The following is a 22,906-nucleotide window of genomic DNA, read 5'->3' on the forward strand; positions in this document are numbered from 1 at the left end:
CACACACACACACACACACACACACACACACACACACACACACACACACACACACACACACACACACACACACGCTTCCCTGACTTGCTTCCATTGTGCTGCTAATATGCTGTTGAATTCTGTGGTCCAAGTATCAAAACCTTTTTTCTTGTGTGGTTTCGGAAAACTGACAGTCTGACGGGACAACCTGTCCACTTCCCCGCTGTCTGACCGGGACTTTTGCCCCCTAATATTGGAGGGTTAAATGAATATTGCATTAGACTTTTATTGCTACCATTGTCTCCTAACTAAACAACAGTAGGTTAAATCAACTCCAAAAACAGCAGAAAGGCAAGACTCAAGACCAAATTTAGAAGAATAGGGGCTCCTGGGGCTGGTTTTGTTGCTCTATCCCAAAAAAAAAACCACATTTACTCTTGGAAATTACAGATTATTTATAGGTAGGTTTCCACATTAGCTGATACAAATTGATGGTTGGTTGGTTCATACGGTGGCCCAGAAGGGTCAACAAAATGCAAAAACAAAAGGTTTTAGCATAACTTCCTGTTGTGCTGTGGCATGTCTCAAACGTTGCTTTACTATCATTTCAAAATGTTCAAAAATAATGATAAAGATTCTTCAATATAAAAAGACCACACCTGAAATGGGCCAGTGAGTTTTATATGGGGTACAATGTCTGGCCAGTGTCCATAACCCAGCTGGAACTGAGAAGGTTGTAGGGACACCCCTAGTTTTCATCAGTCGTCTAACTTACCCAGCAACAGTTCCTGATTGAATACCTGAGATAGGTATAACTAATAAATCATAAATACAAAAAAATAAATAAATCATTTTGGAGTGTGTGACCACCTGGATGTAATACTGTCCAAATGTGATGATTTCATCCAGACATATCGAGTCTGACCTGTGGTGAGTTACATAATGACTGCAGCGTTTTCTCCCACAGATCATACACTTGACCCGACCGTTGGATTCTTGGCTGGAACACGTCAACTTCTGCACTCTGTTTGACTGCCTGACAAACGAGGAGGTGCTGCAGGTGTTTGCTGCTGCCGTTCTCGAGAGACGGATCATTTTCATTGCAGAAGAACTAGGGTAAATGAACTCACACAGTAAACTATTTCAGTGTTTGGTATTTATCAGGACAGATGGACCCCGACCAGGATGTCTCCTCCTTTTCTCCCTTTGGAGTTTTTCTGGGCTCATCTCACTGAGAGGAGAACTCTCTGGAAGGAATTGTAGCAATGATATGCCACACTAAATTATAGGGTGTATAAATAAAACATCAATGTTACAAATATGATACAGAATTAGATACAGCTTAGATCTCATCATTGTGCTCTTATTATGGGAGAGGAGCCGTCACGAGGTGAACCAATCAGATGAGTTTTTTTTTTTTCTTTAGAAAAAAGATTGTTTCGACTCGTGACGAACAAAAAAATTTCATAATTATCATTGGAGATAAAATAATGCCTCATGACATTGGATTGGAGCAATTTTAACATATTCAGACAAAACTTTTTTAAGCATAAAAACTTCTTGAGGTCATGAATTTTTTTTAAATAAAAATATTAAAGAATCGTTATAATGTAAAATTGACCTTTTTTTTTTTAAAGCCTTACATCATGTTATAATGCTAATCCCTCATGGAAAACCTACCTGGAGTGTTGCCTTAATTATTTTATGCATGTTTGAAAAAAATCCCTTAATTTCCGTAACAACCATTCAGCTGTGCAATAGCCTGGGTGGACCAAGCACCTCCTTCGAGACGCAGCTCCTGCAGTTTACAAGTTTCCGACAGAGCAGTCCTCCTCACTCTCACCTCCTTCAGACTAGCCAGCAGCTATTAGCAACTGGAACTTCTGAGCTCATAGGAGCTACTTCACGCTGGTGAAAACGTTTATAGAGGGCTAATAGAGGAGCCATGTTGTGCGAGGACCGCTGACTTCCTGTAGGTGGAGTTGGAGAAAGAGCCAGAATTTTTAATGAGACAGAGGCCCAATTTTAAGGCGCTAAATTACAAAGTCAAATTTTCTTTGAGTCGTGTTTGAATTTCATAACTGATGGTAACATTTACTTGACTGTGCTATAAAAGGAATCTATGTGGCAGGAAAATACATAACACTGCCCCATTAAGTGTGTGTGAAAACAATCATGGCAAACTAGAAAATCTGGCTCTGCTTCATCTGTGTGTGTGTGTTTCATTTTGACTCATCTTCTGTAGATGCATACATTAATGCAATATGATGTGCCATCAGATTTGTTGATGAAGATGTCTGTGTCTGTCTGTCTGCAGCACATTATCTCAGGTCCTTCATGCAGTAGCAGCCCTCCTTTATCCTTTCACCTGGCAGCACACCTTCATCTCCATCGTTCCAGAAATCCTGATCGACGTGGTGATGGCGCCCACCCCCTACCTGCTGGGGGTCCAGAAGCGCCTGCTGGACCAGGTCACCGACCAGAGTGATGTGAGTCCGCTTTGTTTATCACATCTTTCAACCTTAATGTGTTTTTGTAGCTCACTGAACAAAGTGTTGCGCAAACTCACGACTTGATTCGGCTACGAACAACTGCTGAATTATGAATGATGTTAATAATTAATTAGATCAAAATGACCAACTCAGGCCACCATCTCGTTAATAAGGAAATATTAGCCAAAACATTTTCAGTCTCATTTATTGTGTAGTAACAACATTATTACCTTGCTAAGGGTTTGTTATTGAATCCAGTAGATGAAGGAAAACGTTCAGAATTGATTATCATGATGCGAGTTTGTAGATGGACCCAAAACGCAGCTAGCTTTAAACGTTGAGTTATATTGAATATTTAATGAAAACAATTAAATAACAAAAAACTTATAAAAATCACAAAAGAATGGCAGGAAACGGATTTGAAAAATGATGTGAGTAGATGACAGAAACTGATATATGTATATATGTATGTGATGACATCATCCAGATTCCTCAGTCTAAGTTTCTCAAAGCTTTAACTTGTTGTGACAGCTAATGCTGGTTGACCTGTCGAAGAATAAGGAGAAGACTTTTCTGGTGACTGTAAGTGCTACAATAACTGCAGTATTTTTGCTTTAACTTAATTTGAAATGTATGAAAACTGTTAAGTTCCTGCATTTAGCAAAATCTTCCTGTGCAGATTGGTGATGAGGATTCGATTATTCCCCCGAAGCTCCAGGCAGAAATACTGGACGCTTTGAGTCAGAGGAGAAAGGTTTCAGGTGAGTGGACTCAAGTCAAACAGGAGTGTCGGCGTGGAAGATCCCTACATCCCTTTTCTCTTCTTGTCTTTCAGATGTAGACGAGGCGAAGAAGGTGGAGGAGGTGAACCGGGTGGTTTCTGAAGCCTTCCTCCATTTCTTTGTCAGAACAGTCGGTCATTACAGCTCATACGTCAAATACTCAAAAGAAGGTCCTGGCGTGTTTGAGAAAAGACGCTTCTACAAGGCCATCGAGTCCAAGACGACTCGACACTTTGTCAAGAAGTTCATCCAGACGCAGATGTTTGACCTGTACGTTCAGGAGCTGGAGCAGCAGCAGCCGTCAGGACGGCAGCAAGGTGAGAGCAGAGCCTCCGGGCTGCCTTACTTCATCACAGCTCCATCTTAAATAAACTCAAATTTTGATGAAATTGTCAATCAGAGCCTGAAGTGTAACCTGAAGTGTTTGGCTGAGATTAGCTGTTTTAGTATGTTGTGAGTCGCTGATAATTCAGCTTGTATCGCATTTCGGTGGAGTTTTAGTTAATTGCTGTCAGACAGAGCTAACAGAAAAGRGAGATCTTATCTTTCACTTCAGAAACACAGTGGCTTGCTTAAAATATCATACATTTTAATGATTATATTTCTGCTTAGCTCTAACTGAAACTTTGTCATTTGCTCTTGCAGGTATATTCCACAGAAAGATCACAGAATATCAGAAGAAGAAAAACGAGAAAACGAAGAAACACTAGCTGACACTTTGGGACTGTGGGTGTGGATATAAATATGTATAGATATATAAATATTTCAAGACCTTCATAGGAAAAGATGTGAATATTGTACTGTGTTTTTTGTAATTATTTTTAAGTTTGCTTTTAAATAATTATGTTTCAAAGTGTGAATTACTGTATGCGTTGCTGCTACTCACAGTGTCAAACACTGGTGTATGGGAGAGGTGTTCTCAGCCTGTGGCCTCCATGGCGGTGCTGATGAACAGGAAAATCATTTCCAATAAAGATTAGTTTAAGTCCATGGATCTTCCTGCTGTGATTTTAAGGCTTGAGGAGTACAGTTTAAGAAAGCAGCTCATGTTTTCTGCCTCTCTGAGCAGAGTCTCACATTTCATCTAACAACTGACTTTTTTGATGTGTATGAGTTGACATATTGCAGAATTTCGTCTGATACAAAACTGATAATAAAGTGAAATGCAAGCTGCTTTTGGTCACTTAGTTCCACAAACATCTCCACATGAGCTACAGTAAGCGCCCGAGAGAGGAAGACTGTTGTAGGTTCGGTCATCTGGACCCTTTTATTCAATAAAAAAAAATAGCAAAATGTGAAGGTTGCCTTTCATTAAAACAGTTAAATTGGATTTTTTAATTATTATTATTATTCAAGATAGTAAAATTTTATGAATCTATTTTACAGTTTATGTGTGACATGTTGGGGTCATGGTCTTCACCGTGAAGCAGTTGGCAGGACTGTTGCGTCTTTGGCAGTCCCGTCCTGGAGTCTTTCTGCATGGATTTTAGATGTTCTCCCTTTGCAAGTGTAGGTGTAGGTGTACTACGATTTCCTTCCACAGTCCAAAAACATGACTGCTAGCTTAATTGGTCCCTCCAATTTAAAAAATAAAATAAAATCAAGAAAACTATGGACAACCCGGAACATCCTCTTTACATAAAAAACAAACAAAAACATTGTCATCAGTCGGAGGCTTCTTCAAATTTTCTGTAAACAGACTGTTACAGGAGATCCATCCAGCCCACAGCCATCAACATCTACAACAGCTCTTTGAAAAACATTAGATTGATATGAGCTGCAACAACATTTAATTTCCCCTTGGGATCAATGAGGTATTTTTGAATTTAATTGAACTGCAATTGCCCTTAGGTATGTGTGCGTGAGTGTGTGTGTGTTGTGTTTTTGATTGTTTGCCTAATGACTGCTGAAAATCAATAAGGTAATTTTCGATTTGTGCAGCTCCACTGCGCAAACGCTCATCATCCCTGATACACATGCGCCCTCTAGTGGTGCGCAAATGTTCTGACTTCCAATCTGTTGGTTTACAGTTTCTTCTTGGTTGCTTAGAGACTTTGTGAGGCCTTCACAACAAAGTGTGTGTGCGTGCGTGTGTGTGTGTGAACAAAGTCAGCATCAGTGATATTAACAGCTATTTGAAAGGTTTATTTCCCTAGCCGGTATATAAGATTCTGACAACTACTGATGTAAATCATGAGATTAAGAACTCAGATAATGTATGTTAACTCTATTGAACATTAATCTTACCTCACACTCTCAAGTCACTTGGTCTGTTTTAGGGAGACTGTAATTGTAAACTTAGTCGGAGCAACACTTGTGTGCAGAGCTTCTTCTGACAGGTATTTGCTTTATGAAATTTATTCTACTTAATCTTGATTTTTTTTTTTATCTTAAACTGGGATTTTCTGTGCAACAAAGTAACAAATCTTGAAATTCAGGCAATGTATCTACACTTACAGTAACGCATCTTCCAACTAATCCTTCTGCCTCTTTTAGTGGTGGAAGAACGATAAAGAAAAAAAACAATGCATTGAATGATTATCATTTTTATTATGAATGCATTTCCTTATACAGATAGACAATTAAACATTACATTATAAGCCCCACATAGCTATGAAGTGAACTACTTCCAGATAAAATAATTAAGTAGAGATTTACATTTTGCAGTTGAAATACTGTGTGAATGTACAATTTTACCTCCCAAATTTGATGTAATTTGTAAAACGACAACATGGATTGCATAACTTAGATTTATAGCTCTCACCTATGGAAGCCCGTTTCCGCAACTCTGTTAAAAAAATATATAATATTAATACTTAGCTCATTATTTTGAGGTAGTATCTCATTATTTTTGATATACTATCTCATTATTTTGAGATACTATGTCATTATTTTGAGACAATTTATTTTATTTTTTTTAACAGAGTGGCGGAAACCGGCTTCCATACTCACCTTCTCTTCAGCGTAGAAGTTATGTTGTGATGTCTAAGAAGGATTCATTAGGAAAATAACTTTGCTCCAATTTTTTCCTTCTACTTTATTTTCTCTTTTTTTTTTAGAATTTCAAGATTTGTTTTCCCCCAAAACATATAGTTGACTATTGTCCAGACATCTTTGCCTCACAAAAAATGTGCTCACACCTAAGTACTGACATTCCTGAGCATATTTGGATATTGTAAAAAATATACATTTTAATGCTGTTGAGGACAACAGCATCGGTCTCCTGTTACATAACCTACATTCGTTTCGATCGCCCCAACAGGAAACAGCAGAAGTTGCCCTAACAAGTCAGTGTTGACATGTCTTTAATCCTATGAAAGGGCGGGTTGGAGCCGCTAGGTGTCTTACTGAGTTCAAAGACCGGGCGATCGCCGCCTTCATGATTAGTAGAACAAGAGAGAGAGAGAGAGCAGATACCGCACCTTCGATCAAGGTAAGCGAACAAAGACCCGACCATGGAGAAACAAGAGGAAGGCGCGCTGAGTTAGCGTGATGAACTTTTAAAGTAGTTCACTGTCGAATAAAATAAAAGTTGTCTGTTTTCCAAGGTGTGCTACTGGGTAGCTAACGTTTATCAGCTAACTTTCACTTAGCTGTTTGCTCAGAGAACTTTAACTTTTGTAGTTAACCGAAATAAATGCAGAGCTTCCCTTGGAGACTGTCAAAATAAAGGTCTAAATTGAGAAAGCAGGTTGAAGTCTTTGCATGTCGGTTTTATTTTGAATTGCCTTTCCGGAATCGTCATTGCGCCTGCTGTGAACTTTAAAGCCAGGAACTTTAGAAGCTAACTAGCTAGCTAAACTGATGTTAGCAGGTAAAGACAGTGGTTTCTGAACCTGGAAGTTGGTGAAAATATACATTTGTTGTCTCTAAATATGATTAAGGGTGCTAAAGGGCGTCAAATGGTGATTTGAACTGCTACCTAATTCACGTTTATGAACTTGGTGGAGAAGTGTTTTTGGTCCGTTGCTACCGAAACTAGCTCCGTGTTGTGGCTCAGTGGCTGGCTCAGTTTTATTGTTTCCATAAAACAGCCCAGCGTCCTCCTCTAGTTTATCATCGAGCTGGGACTTGGCTTGGTTTTAGTTTCCTTTCAAGAAGTCTGGCAGCTTCCAATAAAGTCGAAAACTAAGTTTGTATTTCCTATTAATGAAGCTGGGTATATTTGATAGTTTTAATTTCTGTAAGTGCTTAAGAACCCACTAATTTGGTGTATTGACTTTCTGTATTTTACCACTTTGTTTCTGTATTTGCATGTGAAACCGTCTTATCTCTCTGGGATGGAGCTAGCAGCAGATGTTGCACAAAAAGATTTCCTCATTTTTGTGTAACATCATTGTTTCATCTCTGATTCTGTAACATGCTTTTTTCCCTTCTCCTTCTTTTAACATTTGTCAAAATGTCTGATTTAATGCAGAGTTATTTGTACCTTTGTTGCTCTCTTTGAGATCCTAGCTTCCTTTCCAGCATCTGCTTAAAATTCTTCCCAAAATTGTTAAAAACATTTAATAGGACTGAAAGCTCTTAGCAGATCAGATATGTGGATTTCTTTCAGCTTATCTGAAACCAGTTGGGTTAGCTGTCCCTGATTGGAACCTTTCTACATTTTCCAACAATTTGTTGCTAAATACTTCTCCTCTGTAGGTTTGGTGTTATTCTACTATTTCATTTATCCAAAGAAACAAACCTACTGACCTCTACTGTCTTTTTTTTTTTATGGTATTAAAAGTGGAATAGTTCAAGGTGCCTCAGAGCCACTGTGTCCTACCAAAATTATTTCTTTTTAAAAAATAAATTCTGAAACAGTTGCGGCTATATTCTAAAATATGGAATCAAGGAAAATAAAAATGGGTATAAAACCTGTGTGGTATTATCACAGTGCTCATCAGGGCAGTGCGGTCCTGGGCTTGAGTCCCTGCCTGGGGGTTTCTTCATGGAGTTTACATGTTCTCCCTGTGCATCTGTGTTCTCTGCCTTCCTTCCACAGTCCAAACATGATTTTTAGGTTAACTAAATATTCTAAATTGCACTTGGGATATCAGAGAGAGCATCCCTGGTTGCGTGTCTGTTGTCCTGGTATTTTTAGGACTTAAATAGGATTCAAATAAACTCAGTATACTAAATATAACTGATGGACGTATCAACTCATTTATTTCATTGTACAGTTAAAAAAAATCTTGTTGGCCTGTATAATTGTAAAATGAAAGCTCTGATTGTGAAGACAGCTGGTCTCCATTGTTCTCCTCACTTGAACGTTTGTATGTTTCCAGACGAAGTATGGCGATGACTGGCCAGAGCTCGTGCGCTTCGATGAGTAACCACACCAAGGAACGGGTCACCATGGCCAAAGTGACCCTGGAGAACTTCTACAGTAACCTCATTGCTCAGCATGAGGAGAGGGAGATGAGGTGAGACTTGAATGTTTCAGCTCTGCACACGACACTCATGTGTTACAGGAAAAACTCACATGTAAACGATTTCTATTAAAACCCATCTTAAGTTAAAAAAAAAAAAAAAACAGAGTTGGTTTTTGTTTTGCTTTTTTAAGCTTAAACCAGGAACATGCTTCATCAGGATGTGGGCTATGTCATGATGAAGTAAGGGCAGGGCTGCTTCCTGTTGTGGCAGGTTGCATCACAGAGTACACTCATCATCCCTTTAGGCTTTTATTTCTGCAATACATGCAAGGACTTTTTTTCTTGCAAATTGTAGATATTATGTGAACTAACCAGTGAGGCTGTATTAAGAGGGTTGAAAGGGGCTCTAAAAATGTACTTTAATCATTTGTTTTATTGTTTTATCCTTTCCACACTAAGTGAAAAACCCAGAAACCATTGCAACAAGTAAAATGTTTTAATGCTTTATGGTGGAGGGCTGATGCTGTGGGCTCGTTTTGCTGCCAAACCACCTAGAGTTGACACAGCTTCCCAATCCTCTGCTTTTCATTGCTTAACTTGAAATACTTCCTGATTTCATAACTCTGTCTACCGCTTTTACAATCCAGATCAGTTGGTATCCAATCAGATTCTTCACACAACATGTTTGCTTAAATGAGTTTCTAAACCAGATCAGTGACCGGGGCTGAACATGACCGGCATGTGCAGGCTGTACATGTCGGTGCTGCACATGTTTGCACTGGAGGCAAACGGCTTTAACTTCTGCTAAAAACAACATTCATAAAAAAATAAAATTATGTGCTAGCTAAAAAATATTGACATTTGGCCAGTTGTCATAGCGTATTTCAATTATTACATCTAATAACTAAAAACAAGTGAACGATCCCAAATCTGAAAACGTGATGCAATGATTCAGTCAAAGTGCAGAGCAGAGCTACACCCAAGAGCCGGAATGAAGATGAATGAATTTGTCCTTAATCAGAACTTAAGCCTGAAGAAAATTTCGTGTCAGTCGTGACATCAGAGTTGGACCTGAGAGCAGATCTGAGTATTCCCAGACCTTTAATTGTTGGTTGGGAATAACACAAAGTGTTCAATAACACCCACATAAACACCCACATAAAAACTGAGGAAGAACAAAACTGAAGTTATTTTTGGGCCTGAAGAGGAACAATCTAGCGACTGCACACAGACTCAGTTATCACAGCTGGAAACTAGTGATCAGGCCCGAAATCTGAAATCGGACGTGAACCTCGAGAGCCACATAAAGACGTTTACAAAGTCGGCCTTCTATCACCTGAAGAACATTTCCAGGACTAGAGGATTGATGTCTCAGCGAGATTTAGAGAAACTCACCCATGGGTTTCTTTAGACGCATTCATCACTGCAACAGCGTCTTCAAATATCTGTCTAAAAAAAATCAATCAGACAGGTGCAGCTGATCCACAACGCTACTGTTCACGTTTTCACTAAAACCAGGAAGATGGAGCACATCTATCTTCCTGGTGTAAATCTTTCTGGTGCCAGTAGCTCAGAGAAAAGACTTTAAAATATTATTGCTAGTTTTTTAAATCCCTGAAAGGCTCAACATCACAAAACATTAAAGATCTGCTGTTGTTTCAACCTTCCAGACCTCTCAGGTCTCCTGGTTCTGGTCTGTTCTGCATCCCCAGTTATGTTTGTCTCTGGTTTCTCGGTCGATGACTGTGTGTTGTTTTTATGACTCTTTAGTCTTGTGCTTTTATGGTGTAAAGCACTTCCCTTTTCGCTGAAATGTACTATACAAATAAACTTTATCTCTACAGACAGCAGAAGCTGGAGAAGGTGATGGACCAGGAGGGGCTGGCTGATGAAGAGGTGAGACTCTACAACACAACTCAGATGAATACTTTAGTTTCATCTAAAGTAGACGTTGGGTAACTTTGACCAAATGTGTCAGGAATGTTTTTGTGTTGGTGCGCTTATGTATTTTAATTCCTAATGGGTTATTTAATTTATGCTGCTTTGGACAATTACAAATAAAGTTTTTATCATTAAAAATCCCAGTGTCTGTGTATCAGGCTTGCCAGCAATTGTTTGAACACAACTCATTCTGTCTGAAAATGCTCTTTTTTCAGAAACGTATCCGGCGTTCTGAGCATGCCCGGAAGGAAACAGAGTTCCTGCGTTTAAAACGCACTCGGCTGGGACTGGAGGACTTTGAGTCCCTGAAGGTGATTGGCAGAGGAGCGTTTGGAGAGGTACATTTTTACTTCTTAAGTGAATGTAGGTTTTGACAAAGATTCAAGAACGAAATGTGTTAAAAGACCAACAAAAAAACATGAGTAAGAATGGAATACACCCCTTCTGATCAGTATTTAGCAGCTGCGCCCTGGTAGGGAGTCGGTGTGGACGGGCCTCAGGCTCTATAGGCGCTGTCCAGTCTGCATGTCAAACATTCACTTCTTGTTACACCAGCAAAGTTGCTGTGAACCATCATCAACATGCTGAGCAACTTATTCTTGAGATCAAGTTGTCTGAAACAGACTGTCTCTTATAGACGGGACATTTTGTTTTCAACAAATTGTTTCAGATCATCATTTGTGTTGTTCTGTTTGCAGGTTCGCCTGGTGCAGAAAAAAGACACGGGTCACGTCTACGCCATGAAGATACTCCGTAAAGCTGACATGTTGGAGAAAGAACAGGTATACACACGCACGCACACACACACACACACACACACGCCGGTACGCTCCTTTGCACGAATTGGGTTTACCTGAAGCATTGGTTGCCTGCAGGTGGGCCACATCCGTGCTGAGAGGGACATTCTGGTGGAAGCAGACAGCCTGTGGGTGGTGAAAATGTTCTACAGTTTCCAGGACAAGATGAACCTCTACCTCATCATGGAGTTTCTCCCTGGAGGTACAACTTTGTGAAGATTCTTAGAAAAAAGGAATGGCAACTCAAATGTAATGCTCGGTTTTGAACGGTGCTAAATGTAGTTCCGAACATAGTTGAGGAGTCCTCATTGTAAGCAATAGCAGCAGCAATAATAGTCGGGTAGACCGTCATCAGCTAAAGTAAGGGATTATAAACACATCGAGAACATGGGACTAAACGTTCCAAGTTATTGTCCTTACTCCTGTCCTCTTGAAGACTGATAGATCCTGCATAGAAGTGTACATTTTTTAAATAAATGTTTAGTTAAAAAAAATAATTTCATTCATAGAAAAAAATAGCTTCTGCATTTTCGGTGCAAAGTTTGGTGTTTCAACTTGTTGAGGGGAAGAAGAGACGTAACTGAATACGTCCTCGTCCTCCTGTCTGCTGCAGGAGACATGATGACTCTGTTGATGAAGATGGACACTCTGTCAGAGGAAGCCACTCAGTTCTACATTGCCGAGACGGTGCTGGCCATCGACTCCATCCACCAGCTGAGCTTCATCCACAGAGACATCAAACCTGACAACTTGCTGCTGGACGCCAGAGTGAGTCCAGTCTGACCTTTATCTGCCAGCATTTCTGTATACAGGCATAAGGAACACCAATATCTCTAGGAAAATGTGCAAAATGCGATTATATGAGTGATTGTTGCAATTAACAAATTAATATATAGTGTTAATGTCTTTCTGCTTTGGGTATATTGCAGACATGCACTGTGCACAATTATTAACCAAGTCTTATTTTTTAGGATTATTTTTATTAATTTCCAACTTCAAAGCTGTTGGTTAATCCAGATGTCAATAAGCCTCACGCACGAAGGAAATAAAAGTGAGGCTTTGGCTTCCTTTGGAGAATGACGGAGTGCATGATTATTGGGCTACTATTATTGTGCAGAATTATTATGCAACTAAATGACAAGCCCACATTTTCACATATTGCTTTATTTTCATCTGTTGAAGTGAGAATAGCAAGCACCTCAAAACTTTCCAATAAACACTCGTATTACGTTTTTATTAATATTTTTAAAATGATGGCGGCACAAAGGAAAATCTTTGCTGCACTAAAGTTCGACACCAGTTTTGTTAGTCTTGGGTAATGTGGGGGAGCTGGTTGACCTTTTGACCTTTAAACTTTCATTGATATCTTCAAAGCAAACGAAAATTTGTACTGCACAAACGTAATCGGGTTGACTGACACCAGTTCTGTCTGACTTGAGGAAGATGGAGAGAGCTTTCATGACCTCTGGAAACATTTACTAATATCTTTAAAAAGATGGCGGCACAAACAAAAAATGATGGTGCACAAATTGTGGCACAAACATTTGGCACCAATTTTGTTAGACTTGAACCAAATGAGGGGGCGACTTCACTCAGGTAGCTACTCCAGGTAGGTTGGAGTTTTAGGATATGACAGAAGTCCCATTACACAGATACACATCGTCTGCTATGTTTAAATCCGTTCTTCATTCAAGTTAATCCAGCCTGGAGTGAGAAAGTATTCCTAAAAATGTCAAAATACTCACTTGCCTAATAATTGTGCACACTGTAGAGCCCAGTCATTATTGGTCTGTCCAGCTTCTGGGAAAAATCAAACAATATTCAATATTTTCCTCTCAAAAACAAGGTTGGATTAATAAAGACACCTTCACCTTCAAAACTTTTTTTTTATTTGCAGAATCCAGCAACAGTTGTCACCAGGCATATTAGGCATACTCAGTCTGAATGCTTGCTGGCCACTTAAACACTTATTATGGTCAACGCAACCTTTCGCATTATGCGTAATGCATACAGTGACACTGATATAATGTGCAGCTCTACTGTTTCCAGCTCCTATCTATAATTCGTCCACTAACGGAGAGCTCTGTGTCGGTTCAGGGTCACGTGAAGCTGTCGGACTTCGGCTTGTGCACCGGGTTGAAGAAGGCTCATCGCACAGACTTCTACAAAAACCTGAACCACAGCCTGCCCAGTGACCTCAGTAAGCAAAGTCAGGCAACGTTTCACTTTACTTCTTCCAGCCGTCGCTGCCGTCGTCATTGCATCTTCAGCTGCTTGTGTCTGTGCATGGTGTGTCATTTAATGTGAAGGACAAAACACATTAAGACTTGTAAACAGAGGTAACTTGTCACCTTTATCAGTCTTTTTCAAGAGGTGAGTATGTTAAGGCTTTTTAAAAAAAATTTTATTTATTTTTTTTACAAAATTTCAAACAATATTGCTATCTGCACTTGTCAGAAGAGGCAAAGTGCATAAAATTTTGCATTGAAATATGCCTCATCTATTCCCTGTAGTTTATCTGCGACCTACAGGAGCTTACTTATACACACAGTGTATTGTTATGATTTCTAGTGTTGTCTGGGTAACCAGCTTGGCTGCTCTGCTTGTTTATGTTCTTCTAAAAACTTTTTAGATTGTTTCTGTTAGTCAATTTGTCCTGCAGCTTTTGGCAACTGTATAAGAGCCAGTGTTAATAATCTCTCTCATGGGTTATGGAAGAGACAAACCTCATCATAAGCTTGATTTTTTTTCCCAGTTAGCCAAACGGAGAAGAGAAGGAAAACAATCTTGCTTTGTTTCAGAACTAAAAAAAAATGTTTTTGTCCTTAACTTATAGTGAGGTTGATCCTCAAAAACTGATGTTTTGTCTGTGCAGCCTTTCAGAACATGAACTCTAAGAGGAAAGCCGAGACCTGGAAGAGGAACAGGAGGCAGCTGGTAGGTCTGAACAGATCCTTCTACACCTCATTTACATTTTGGTTGCATGTTACAGGAAGTGGTATTTTGTCTAGACTGACTATAAGAATCTGTAAATACTTGCTAACATGAGTAATACTACGTCATTTATTTATATATATATTGTACCACCAAATGTCTTTAAAGCTTCACAGAAAGCTTTATATGGTTGTGAAAATGAGATTTAGCTCTTACCAAATTGATTTTTTTCAGTTTGGAGTCGAGGTTTCGGCTCCAAATCTCTCCTTTACAAAGTAAAGCCTGGATTATTAACAGATCGTTCACTATGTAAACAATCCGTTAATAATAATAATGATAATAGATAATAATAATAATAATAATAATAATAATGCAAAACATTTAAAGTATGCACTGTAGAATGTAAATGAAAGTAATTGCAGTTTATTTATGTAGCTGCAACACATAATCTCAAGGCTTCTTCAGTTCAGTCATACAAATCTAATTCAACATCAAGTTCACCTTATTCTTCACACTTCCAGGCTGAACTGGTGTGTGTGTGTGTGTGTGTGTGTGTGTGTGTGTGTGTGTGTGTGTGTGTGTGTGAGAGAGAGAGTAAGTAACCAATGTTTGAGTTCAAGTGAGAACAGCACAGAATAATGTGTAAACAGTCAGCCTCCCCCCCCTGTGATTAGCCAGAGGCTGAGAGCAGCTGATCAGATCAAGACGCAGCATTGCCTGAAGGTAGCGATGATCGACGGGTAGCACATTTCGACAGAACACAGTTTAATCACGCTGTCATTTGATTACACAGCAGTGGAGGGAAACCCCAACATTTAAAATCTGAAGCTGTAGAATATCCATGACCCCGATGAGGTCACAGATGGAGGAAGTCAGTGTTGCTATGGTGACAGACTTTTAATTCAGAAAGTTTCTGCACCAGTCACAAAGTTTCTGCACTTTAGGTTAATTATGCAGTGATTTCTTTTTTATTTTTTTCTCCTCCCCCAGACAACACAACCTCTAAAGCCTCTGTAGGCCTGATGGTCACCTGTGTGTAATGATTATTTTGGTAATCGATGAGTCTGACAAGTCGGTCGGATATATATATCTAAAAAAAAGGCTCATTCTACAGACTTTTCATTTAACCACTTACGCCTTGTTTTATGCAATATTAGAATTAGATTAAAAGATGAAAGTAAACAAATAATTCAATTACTCAAGAAATTAAACATTGTCTAAAATTCAGTGTCAGAGCAGGTGAATCTTAAACTGGCTTTTCCCCCCCAGTAAATGACTCATAATACCCCAGTTAATAATTAATCAATTACTAAATACGATTATTTCAATAATCAGTTACTTTGGCCTACTGTGGACATGAATGAAAACGTAATTCTTCCAGATTCATCCCAAGGCTTTTAAGTCACTTTAGCACCAAATAATTGATGTCAACTTTAGGAATGTCTTAAGTTCACATACAGTCTTAACTCTGAATGGGATGCTTTGGATTCCTTGGAACTACGTGAAGCCAATTTACCCAAAGAAGGAACTCAACAGACCGTATTGTGTGGTAGTTTCACCACACAATACGGTCTGTGCGTCTTATCGTCTGAAGGAGAGATGGTCTTCAACTCTGGCTCATTACTCAGTTACAGCCGTTTCTCTCTGCCCCCATTTCTAGTCTGAACTGCTTTATTACCTTGTGATAACAAATGTGTTTTAATTGTTCCTCTCTCCCTCAGGCGTTTTCCACTGTGGGAACCCCAGATTACATCGCTCCTGAGGTCTTCATGCAGAACGGATACAACAAGCTGTGTGACTGGTGGAGCCTTGGTGTCATCATGTATGAGATGCTGATAGGTAATGCTGGGGCTGCCTGCCACTGTGTGCCAGTGTGTTGTTGTGGTGTTAAGTGACGTGCGGCCGGTCTGCTGCAGGGTACCCTCCGTTCTGCTCCGAGACGCCTCAGGAGACCTACAGGAAGGTGATGAACTGGAGAGAGACGCTCAGCTTTCCCCCAGAAGTGCCAATATCAGAGAAGGCTAAAGACCTCATTCTCAGGCAGGAGAACAGACCTCATTCACTTTGCACCAGCTCTACTGAATGATGAGTTTTGATTTGTGAAAGAATGTGCAGTAAAGCTGCTGATCCAGCTGCTGATCAGATGTGTGTGTTCAGGTTCTGCTGTGAGGAGGAGAACAGGATCGGTGCTGCCAGCGTGGAGGAGATCAAGTCCAACCCGTTCTTTGAGGGGGTGGACTACGACCACATCAGGTAGGACAGCTGGCTGCTCGGCGCTGTGAAACAAATGTTGATGTTCAGCATTTCAGCAAACGGGTCAAGGCTTCTGCGTCTTCAGACTAATTGGGACTTTACCGTTTATACATGGATGTCTTATGTTTTACTAGGCCGGTCAGCATTAACGTATTAACCTGAAGATTTCAAGGTGTTAATTTTGCATAGTGCAGATTAATCAAACTACCTTATTTTGACCTGAAAGCCTCTCTCTCATGGAGGGCTGCCTCGTTCAGCTCAGTTATGGACTACACACAAGAGGAGTGACAGCAAAAGGTTGAACCTTTTTCAACTTTCTTGTGTTGCTCCATTAGCCCATGTGTGCACGTCTACATGCACAAGCTCAAAATTTCACATGCACGAATTACGTCAATCACTCAGCTGGATGAGGACAAGCAGCTACCGCTTCACCATACAAATTCCATAGGAAATTATGGACAGAGACATATTTAATTAATGTGTAAAGGTTCACTATTGTGCTCCATTGAACAACCTAAGATAGTCTGTGGCCTGTTCAAAACATGTTCATTACATTTAACACACAAAATCATTCTTAGTTATTGAGATTTCACCTGATCAGTTCTTCCTGAGAATCTTCAGAAATGTTTAGTTTGAGACAATAAAACAGTTTAACTTTGTGCACATTAAGAATGTATGAATGTTTTCAAAAAACTGTGCGTGCGTTTTTTTTTGAAAAAGTGAATAAAATGACGGTTTTTGATATGGGCTGTATTGGCATGTGTCCAGGGCGGCATCAGACAGGGTGGGATAAGCAAGAAGTCGAAAATAAAAAATAAACAAAACAACAAATAACATGCTTCATAAATGAATTATGAAATTCCTGTAAACAAATCACCCTTAAAAAATATATATATATATATATATATATATAGTATATTTAGATGAGACCAAAGCACCAGACTGATAACTTTTGTTATCCAGTTTTTGGTAGAAAAGAGAAAACAGAAAAACAAATTATGGCAAGAGAAATTGTTTTTATGTCTATTTACATGATAGAAATGATGATATAAAACGCTTACATGCAATTAATTGATTGATTGCTTATTGCAACAAAAATAATGGACAATTCTGTATTTGGCGTGAAATGAAACCCCTACGTGGCGATACGTTTTCCAGTCCGCTGCGCTGTGCGTTTTGTTTAACGTGATTGCGTCTCAGATGAGCCGTGCCTCCCAGTCAGCAGACCCTCTCCTCCTCTCGTCCTGCAGAGAAAGACCTGCTGCCATTCCCATAAACATCAAAAGCATTGACGACACGTCCAACTTCGATGAGTTCCCCGAATCGGACATCCTCACTCCAACTAGTAAGCCTCACACCGTTTTCTGGTTACCACGTCACACTTTGTGCCCAAATGGGGAAAGTGGTTTAAATTCTTTCTGTTTTTTTTGTTTTTTTTCTTCAGCCACCCAAGTGTCCAATCACAGCGAGGCTGACCTGAAGAACAAGGACTGGGTCTTCATCAACTACACCTACAAGCGCTTTGAGGGTCTGACGGCTCGAGGAGCCATCCCATCCTACATGAAGTCAGGGAAGAGATGACTGGCTGGAAGCGGACCCTGAAGGAGTGCTGCTGCTGTGTGTGTGTGTGTGTTAACACACACACCCACCTCTGCTCAGTTATCAGAGCAGCAGCCAGCAGAGAACCAACACAGCTCATCCTCATTCATTGCTTTCCATAGGAACCTTCATGGAAACTTGCTGCCTTCACTTTAGTCCAAGCTTCTGAGGGTACCTCTCCACTTCCTGTTGAACTGGGATGAGTCGGACTTTCTTCCTCTGCACCGGGGAATGGTGCATTTTGTCTCCAGGTAACCAGCATCATCACATTCCCTCTCTGTACCAGCATCGTTTGGCTCGGATCTACTAAGGGCTCTTCCTCCAGACGGGAGCGCTCTCTTCTCGGCCCGCTCTGGGGGCTTCATCAGCTCAGACATCGTATCGAGTCATCGCTTTGAAGTGAACCGGGCGCTCTTCAGGGATCCTGTCCTCATTCTTTTCTTCCTCAACATCACCTAACCAAAGACTGAAAGGACTTCTGCTCCATCTTCCTCTTGGAACTTTTTTTTTTTTCTAAACTTCCAACTTTGTATTTTTCTAGGATCCAGATTTGCACGAGTTCGCTCTTTAACGAATGCAAAAAGTGGGCGAATTATGCATTTTGTGGAACAAACACAAGGTCTTGTTACATTTTTGTGATGAAGCATGTAAACTTCAGCACCTTAGGTGAAGTGGCTGAAGCTCCAGCACAGCTAGCACCGCCCCCAGCCTGCTAGATCCCGCATTGTGTAAAAGCTTTTTTAAAAATATTACCTTTTAATAATAAGTAGGGGGATTTCATTATTTTAAAATGGGTAAATGGCGTCGCTATGAAAACGAGAGACTTTCATAGTTCAGGTCCTGGTTGAAGAAGCTTCAATAAAATAAAAATAAAAAGATAAATACTCTTCTACCATTCTTTACTTTTAAGAAGTGACATCAGATCCCAGATCAGATTATACACGCATGAACGCATTTCAGTAAACGTACAGCTTAGACTTGCTCGTTGCCTAGGAAACGGCTGTTTCTGCCTTCTAGCTGAGAAGCTCTTCCAGCAGAACGTTCTCTCTCTCACACACACACACACACCTCTGACCCTGCTGTTCTCCAACAGTTCATCAAAGGGGTTCGGTTAATTTAAAACAGTTCATTTGACTCATTGATAAATGGCTAATTGGAGCTAATTAATAAACCTGTAAAGAGATTAAGAAGAAAAAGCACATTACTTTGAATTGTTTTGACCCAAGAGATGAATTGCTGGGTTTTATTGACCACAAGAAGTAAAACACGTTCATTTAGGCTCAGACTTGCTCATCCTGGCAGGTTCCGATTTAATGTAATCTTTTGGTCTCAACGGGACGTGAATCTGACAGAACCAAAGATTAGAGTGATGGAGCAGAGGACCGTGAAGCTCCTCCATAAAAATCAGAAACACCTGGAAGCAAAAACATGCAGAAGCTGGTCAACAAATATAAATAGAGCCAGTAAGGCTTTTCCATTGATTACCAAGTTTTTCTTTTTTGTTGAACTGTAAGACATTTTTATTTCATCTCCCATTTTAGTGGCTCTGCTGTAGGAAGTGCCTGTTTCCAATCATAAACCATAATCCTAAAGAACTACCAGTAAATCTGTTAGGCATATTAATAATTTTTAACGTAACTATATGGTAAATGAACCCCCTAAAGAAAAATGTTGGTTCCACATGCAGAGAGTTCCTGGTTTCCCTCTAAGCCCCGCCCTCTTTCTGCTGCTTTAACCTCTTACTGCTCACAGCATTGCAGTCGTTCTCCACCTGCTCACGTTAGCTTAGCTAGCTGGAACGTTAGCTGAGGGTCCAGCTGTGTCGAGCTGTCGGGTCGCCTCTCTGAGGATCTGCACATGTTGCTGGTTTGTTCCTAAGAAATCCTCCTGAGCATTCGCTTCAAGCACAGCAACGAACATCCAGTCTGGATGTTTCTTTAGTAGCACAGGGCTGAAAACTTTCCAGTGAACACAATATCCAATATGCTGTCTTATTTTATTTTTTACAAATGAATGTACATTTTTGCAGTTTGATTTTTAGTTTCACTCACAGGAGTTTAAATATGTTGCTGTAAATGAAGCCTGGACCACATATGTTTTCATTTTATTTGGACTTTGACACTTTAAGTTATGAGGTGAAGATCTGTCGAAGCCCATTTCCGCCCCGTGACACCAGCAAGATGCAGGAAGTAGGAAATGCTTTTATTTTTGTCAAATGTTTTGCGTTTTCCCCACATAAAAAAGTGACAAAGAAACCCAAATGAAAAATGTTTAGAAGGGGACAATCTGATATTTCCAGATATGTAGAGAGAACGTTAAGTGACCTACAATGTGTATCTTTTAGTCTAATTTCCAACTTTTTAAAAATCTATCCAGTCCAGCAGGAATGGTCTTCCATATCAGTTGTGCTATAGTGTGTTCAGGTAGTGTGTATAGATGGGAAGCAGCACATTATACAATGTTTTAGAGAAGCATGTGGTGGAGCTTTTTATTTAATTATATATATATATAAATATAAATCTATTTTTTAAACTGCTTGTGCTGTTGAAGAGCTCGTGCTTTTCAGGCTTTAACCAAACAGCAACATGTACGCTGAAAGCAATACAACACATGGAGTGATTTCTGAAAAACGTGTGGGTGAGATTTTAAGTCTCTGGGACAGGATGGCATGTGGGTCTGTGTGGAGTGTTTTTTGTTTTTCTTTATTTTTGGCAGAAGTTGCTCATGTGTGCATGTAACATATGTTGCGTCTGAGTGGGGCGGATGGGATTTGGGAAGCTGAGTGTACAATATTTAAACTACTTGGTATGTATTGTGTGACTGGTGTATTGTTTTCTGCTATTTGACAATGAATTACTCTGCACTTAATTTGGCCTCCTGTTTTCATTCACATGCTCTAATTGGGGTTAGAAGTTACTGGGGACTCTGGTGTATGTGTGACATCATCAGACATATAGTCATATGGATCTGACCAGAACCAAACACTGACTTTCATGGGCAAGTAGAGCCAATTTAACAGCTACCATTTTATTGCCCCAAAAGAGTTTTTTTGATTTATTCGCCTTCATATCCAACACATCCAAGGTTTCTGTTTGAATCGCTCAAAACATAATGCAACGTAAATTAAGCATCAGCTCAAGAAAAAAGTTGACATTAAAAATTATATGTTAAAAAAAATTATATAAAAAATCTGTGAAAACCGCAAACAGGCCCTAGTTATAATTGCCGAGCAGTTTGGTAAAATGAAAAGATTACTTTAATCCCAAGCCTCCCAGTGGTATAAATAATTGTGGACTTAACTATAGGTATAAAATTCAATTCAGGTTTAGTCATATTTAGCATACTTGTGGCCAATGTCAGCATCATTGCCATCAGAGAATCAAAACAATTTCATGAAAATAGTAAAAATGTTATTTAAATCAGTCACATTAGTACAAAGGCTCATTTATTTTAAATGTATATTGCTCTTACAAATTAAGATTTTCAACAAGAAAAAAATCTTATTTGAATCTAAACTTTTAGAAAAATAAATTTCACTTTTATTTTCTAATGGTAATTAAAAACTGCAGAATGGAGTTTTCCATGAAGCATCCAAGGTGGAACAGGAAGATGAAATATTAGGCTTTTCACAACAAAAACACAAAAAAGATCCGAGTTTATCCTTAATGTAGCAGAAGCGTTATGACGCTAAAAATATTCCACAAGAACAATCCGTCTAACTCCTTACGATTCCTTTCAATTGTGACATGTTTATTTTTTAATTAGCTAGTCAAAGAAAAAAACTCATTTTTTAATCAGAATCTTTCATGAATAATTTTTCTCAGTTCCTGAACTTCCTGCAGAGCCGATCCAAAAAAGTTCCACTTTAGAACTAGAACAAGCTAAAAACAATCGTTTCATCATCCATTCAGTATTTCTAAATAGTAATGCTGACTGTAAGCACATCCTCGCAGCATAAATTGAGCATAAAAGAAATATGATGAAGTTAAACATTTAAATCAATGGAATGGAATTCCCAGATATCGACATTTACATCATCTGATTGATACAATCCAAACATATCCTGCTCTCTTTAGGACAGACGGATAAATCTCAGCAGGCTGGAAGGTTCTGGTCTCCATGACGACTGAATACACAAATTAGGACGAGCTTCAGTCCAGCTGTGTGTGTTCCAGCTGGACGTCTAGCTGTAGTTCCTTAGAAACACCAGCCTATGGGGCAGGAACTTCTCCCGACACAAAGGACACTCGGCCTGGAACACACAACACACACGCACACACACACACACATTTCAGTGTCATATAACCTCACTTCTCTGTAGACAATATTTATTTCCATCTTATTGCCGTTTGTGTATGTTGCACAGCACAACCATGTGACGTTCGTGCAGCAAAAAGTTGTGAGTTCCCAGATGTAAGCAGAGATCAACCCCAATCAGATGGATGATTTTTGGTTATCTCTACATATACTAACATTTTATCTAAAGCACAAACAAAACCTTTTGCTGCATAAATGTTGGACACCAATTGTGTTTCATTTGAAGAAGGGGGTTTGGGAGAGGGAAGGGGAAGGAAACCTTTGCTCGGGTTTCTAAAGCTAAAATTCTGCACACGGAAACAAAAAGTGTCTGTAAATATGGGTTAATTGTGAGTAATATTGTCATTGCAATATTAAACAGCGACAGAATGAATAATTTTAAGTGGTTTCCTAATTTTTTCCAGAGCTAGAGATATATATACACACACACACATATATATATATATATATATATA

General features: G+C 39.4%; 3 protein-coding genes across 7 annotated transcripts in view; 2 read left to right on the top strand and 1 right to left on the bottom strand.

Moving 5' to 3' along the window:
- The window catches only part of dennd2da (DENN/MADD domain containing 2Da), a 27,850-nt gene extending 23,424 nt beyond the window's left edge, over positions 1 to 4,426 (top strand). For both annotated transcript variants that reach the window (XM_008412915.1, XM_008412916.2), the window contains 6 exons: positions 947 to 1,095; positions 2,297 to 2,468; positions 3,003 to 3,053; positions 3,151 to 3,232; positions 3,307 to 3,570; positions 3,899 to 4,426. In XM_008412915.1, coding sequence (XP_008411137.1) covers positions 947 to 1,095; positions 2,297 to 2,468; positions 3,003 to 3,053; positions 3,151 to 3,232; positions 3,307 to 3,570; positions 3,899 to 3,963 — 783 coding nt within the window. In that variant the 3' untranslated portion in view covers positions 3,964 to 4,426. The remainder of the gene's footprint in view (positions 1 to 946; positions 1,096 to 2,296; positions 2,469 to 3,002; positions 3,054 to 3,150; positions 3,233 to 3,306; positions 3,571 to 3,898) is intronic.
- Positions 4,427 to 6,576: 2,150 nt separating this feature from the next.
- On the top strand, positions 6,577 to 21,002 carry stk38a (serine/threonine kinase 38a). Of its 4 annotated transcripts, none has more exons than XM_008412917.2 (14): positions 6,577 to 6,686; positions 8,524 to 8,661; positions 10,455 to 10,506; positions 10,767 to 10,889; positions 11,250 to 11,333; positions 11,427 to 11,550; positions 11,962 to 12,116; positions 13,446 to 13,557; positions 14,224 to 14,285; positions 16,004 to 16,121; positions 16,199 to 16,322; positions 16,440 to 16,535; positions 17,786 to 17,880; positions 17,980 to 18,116. In XM_008412917.2, exons 2-14 carry the CDS (start codon positions 8,531 to 8,533, stop codon positions 18,114 to 18,116), a joined length of 1,413 nt encoding a protein of 470 aa, XP_008411139.1. In that variant the 5' UTR covers positions 6,577 to 6,686; positions 8,524 to 8,530. The 4 variants fall into 4 exon arrangements, with proteins under 4 accessions (XP_008411139.1, XP_008411140.1, XP_017161430.1 ...); XM_008412918.2 differs by lacking the exon at positions 6,577 to 6,686 and adding an exon at positions 6,999 to 7,067; XM_017305941.1 differs by lacking the exon at positions 6,577 to 6,686 and having other exon boundaries at positions 8,531 to 8,661; positions 17,980 to 21,002.
- pex10 (peroxisomal biogenesis factor 10) overlaps positions 20,117 to 22,906 on the bottom strand; it is a 6,911-nt gene continuing 4,121 nt past the window's right edge. The window contains exon 6 of the mRNA XM_008412920.2: positions 20,117 to 22,386. Coding sequence (XP_008411142.1) covers positions 22,318 to 22,386 — 69 coding nt within the window. The 3' untranslated portion in view covers positions 20,117 to 22,317. The remainder of the gene's footprint in view (positions 22,387 to 22,906) is intronic.

This window comes from Poecilia reticulata, linkage group LG7 (assembly GCF_000633615.1).
Source record: "Poecilia reticulata strain Guanapo linkage group LG7, Guppy_female_1.0+MT, whole genome shotgun sequence".
In the NCBI taxonomy this organism is placed as follows: Eukaryota; Metazoa; Chordata; class Actinopteri; order Cyprinodontiformes; family Poeciliidae; genus Poecilia; species Poecilia reticulata.

What these genes read in the sequence shown, in the direction of transcription:
- stk38a (XM_008412917.2), top strand. Translation starts at nt 8,531, where the DNA reads ATGGCGATGACTGGCCAGAGCTCGTGCGCTTCGATGAGTAACCACACC. An exon ending in AGGGGCTGGCTGATGAAGAG is followed by an intron (nt 10,507 to 10,766) that starts GTGAGACTCTAC and finishes CTCTTTTTTCAG; the next exon opens with AAACGTATCCGGCGTTCTGA. An exon ending in ACATGTTGGAGAAAGAACAG is followed by an intron (nt 11,334 to 11,426) that starts GTATACACACGC and finishes GGTTGCCTGCAG; the next exon opens with GTGGGCCACATCCGTGCTGA.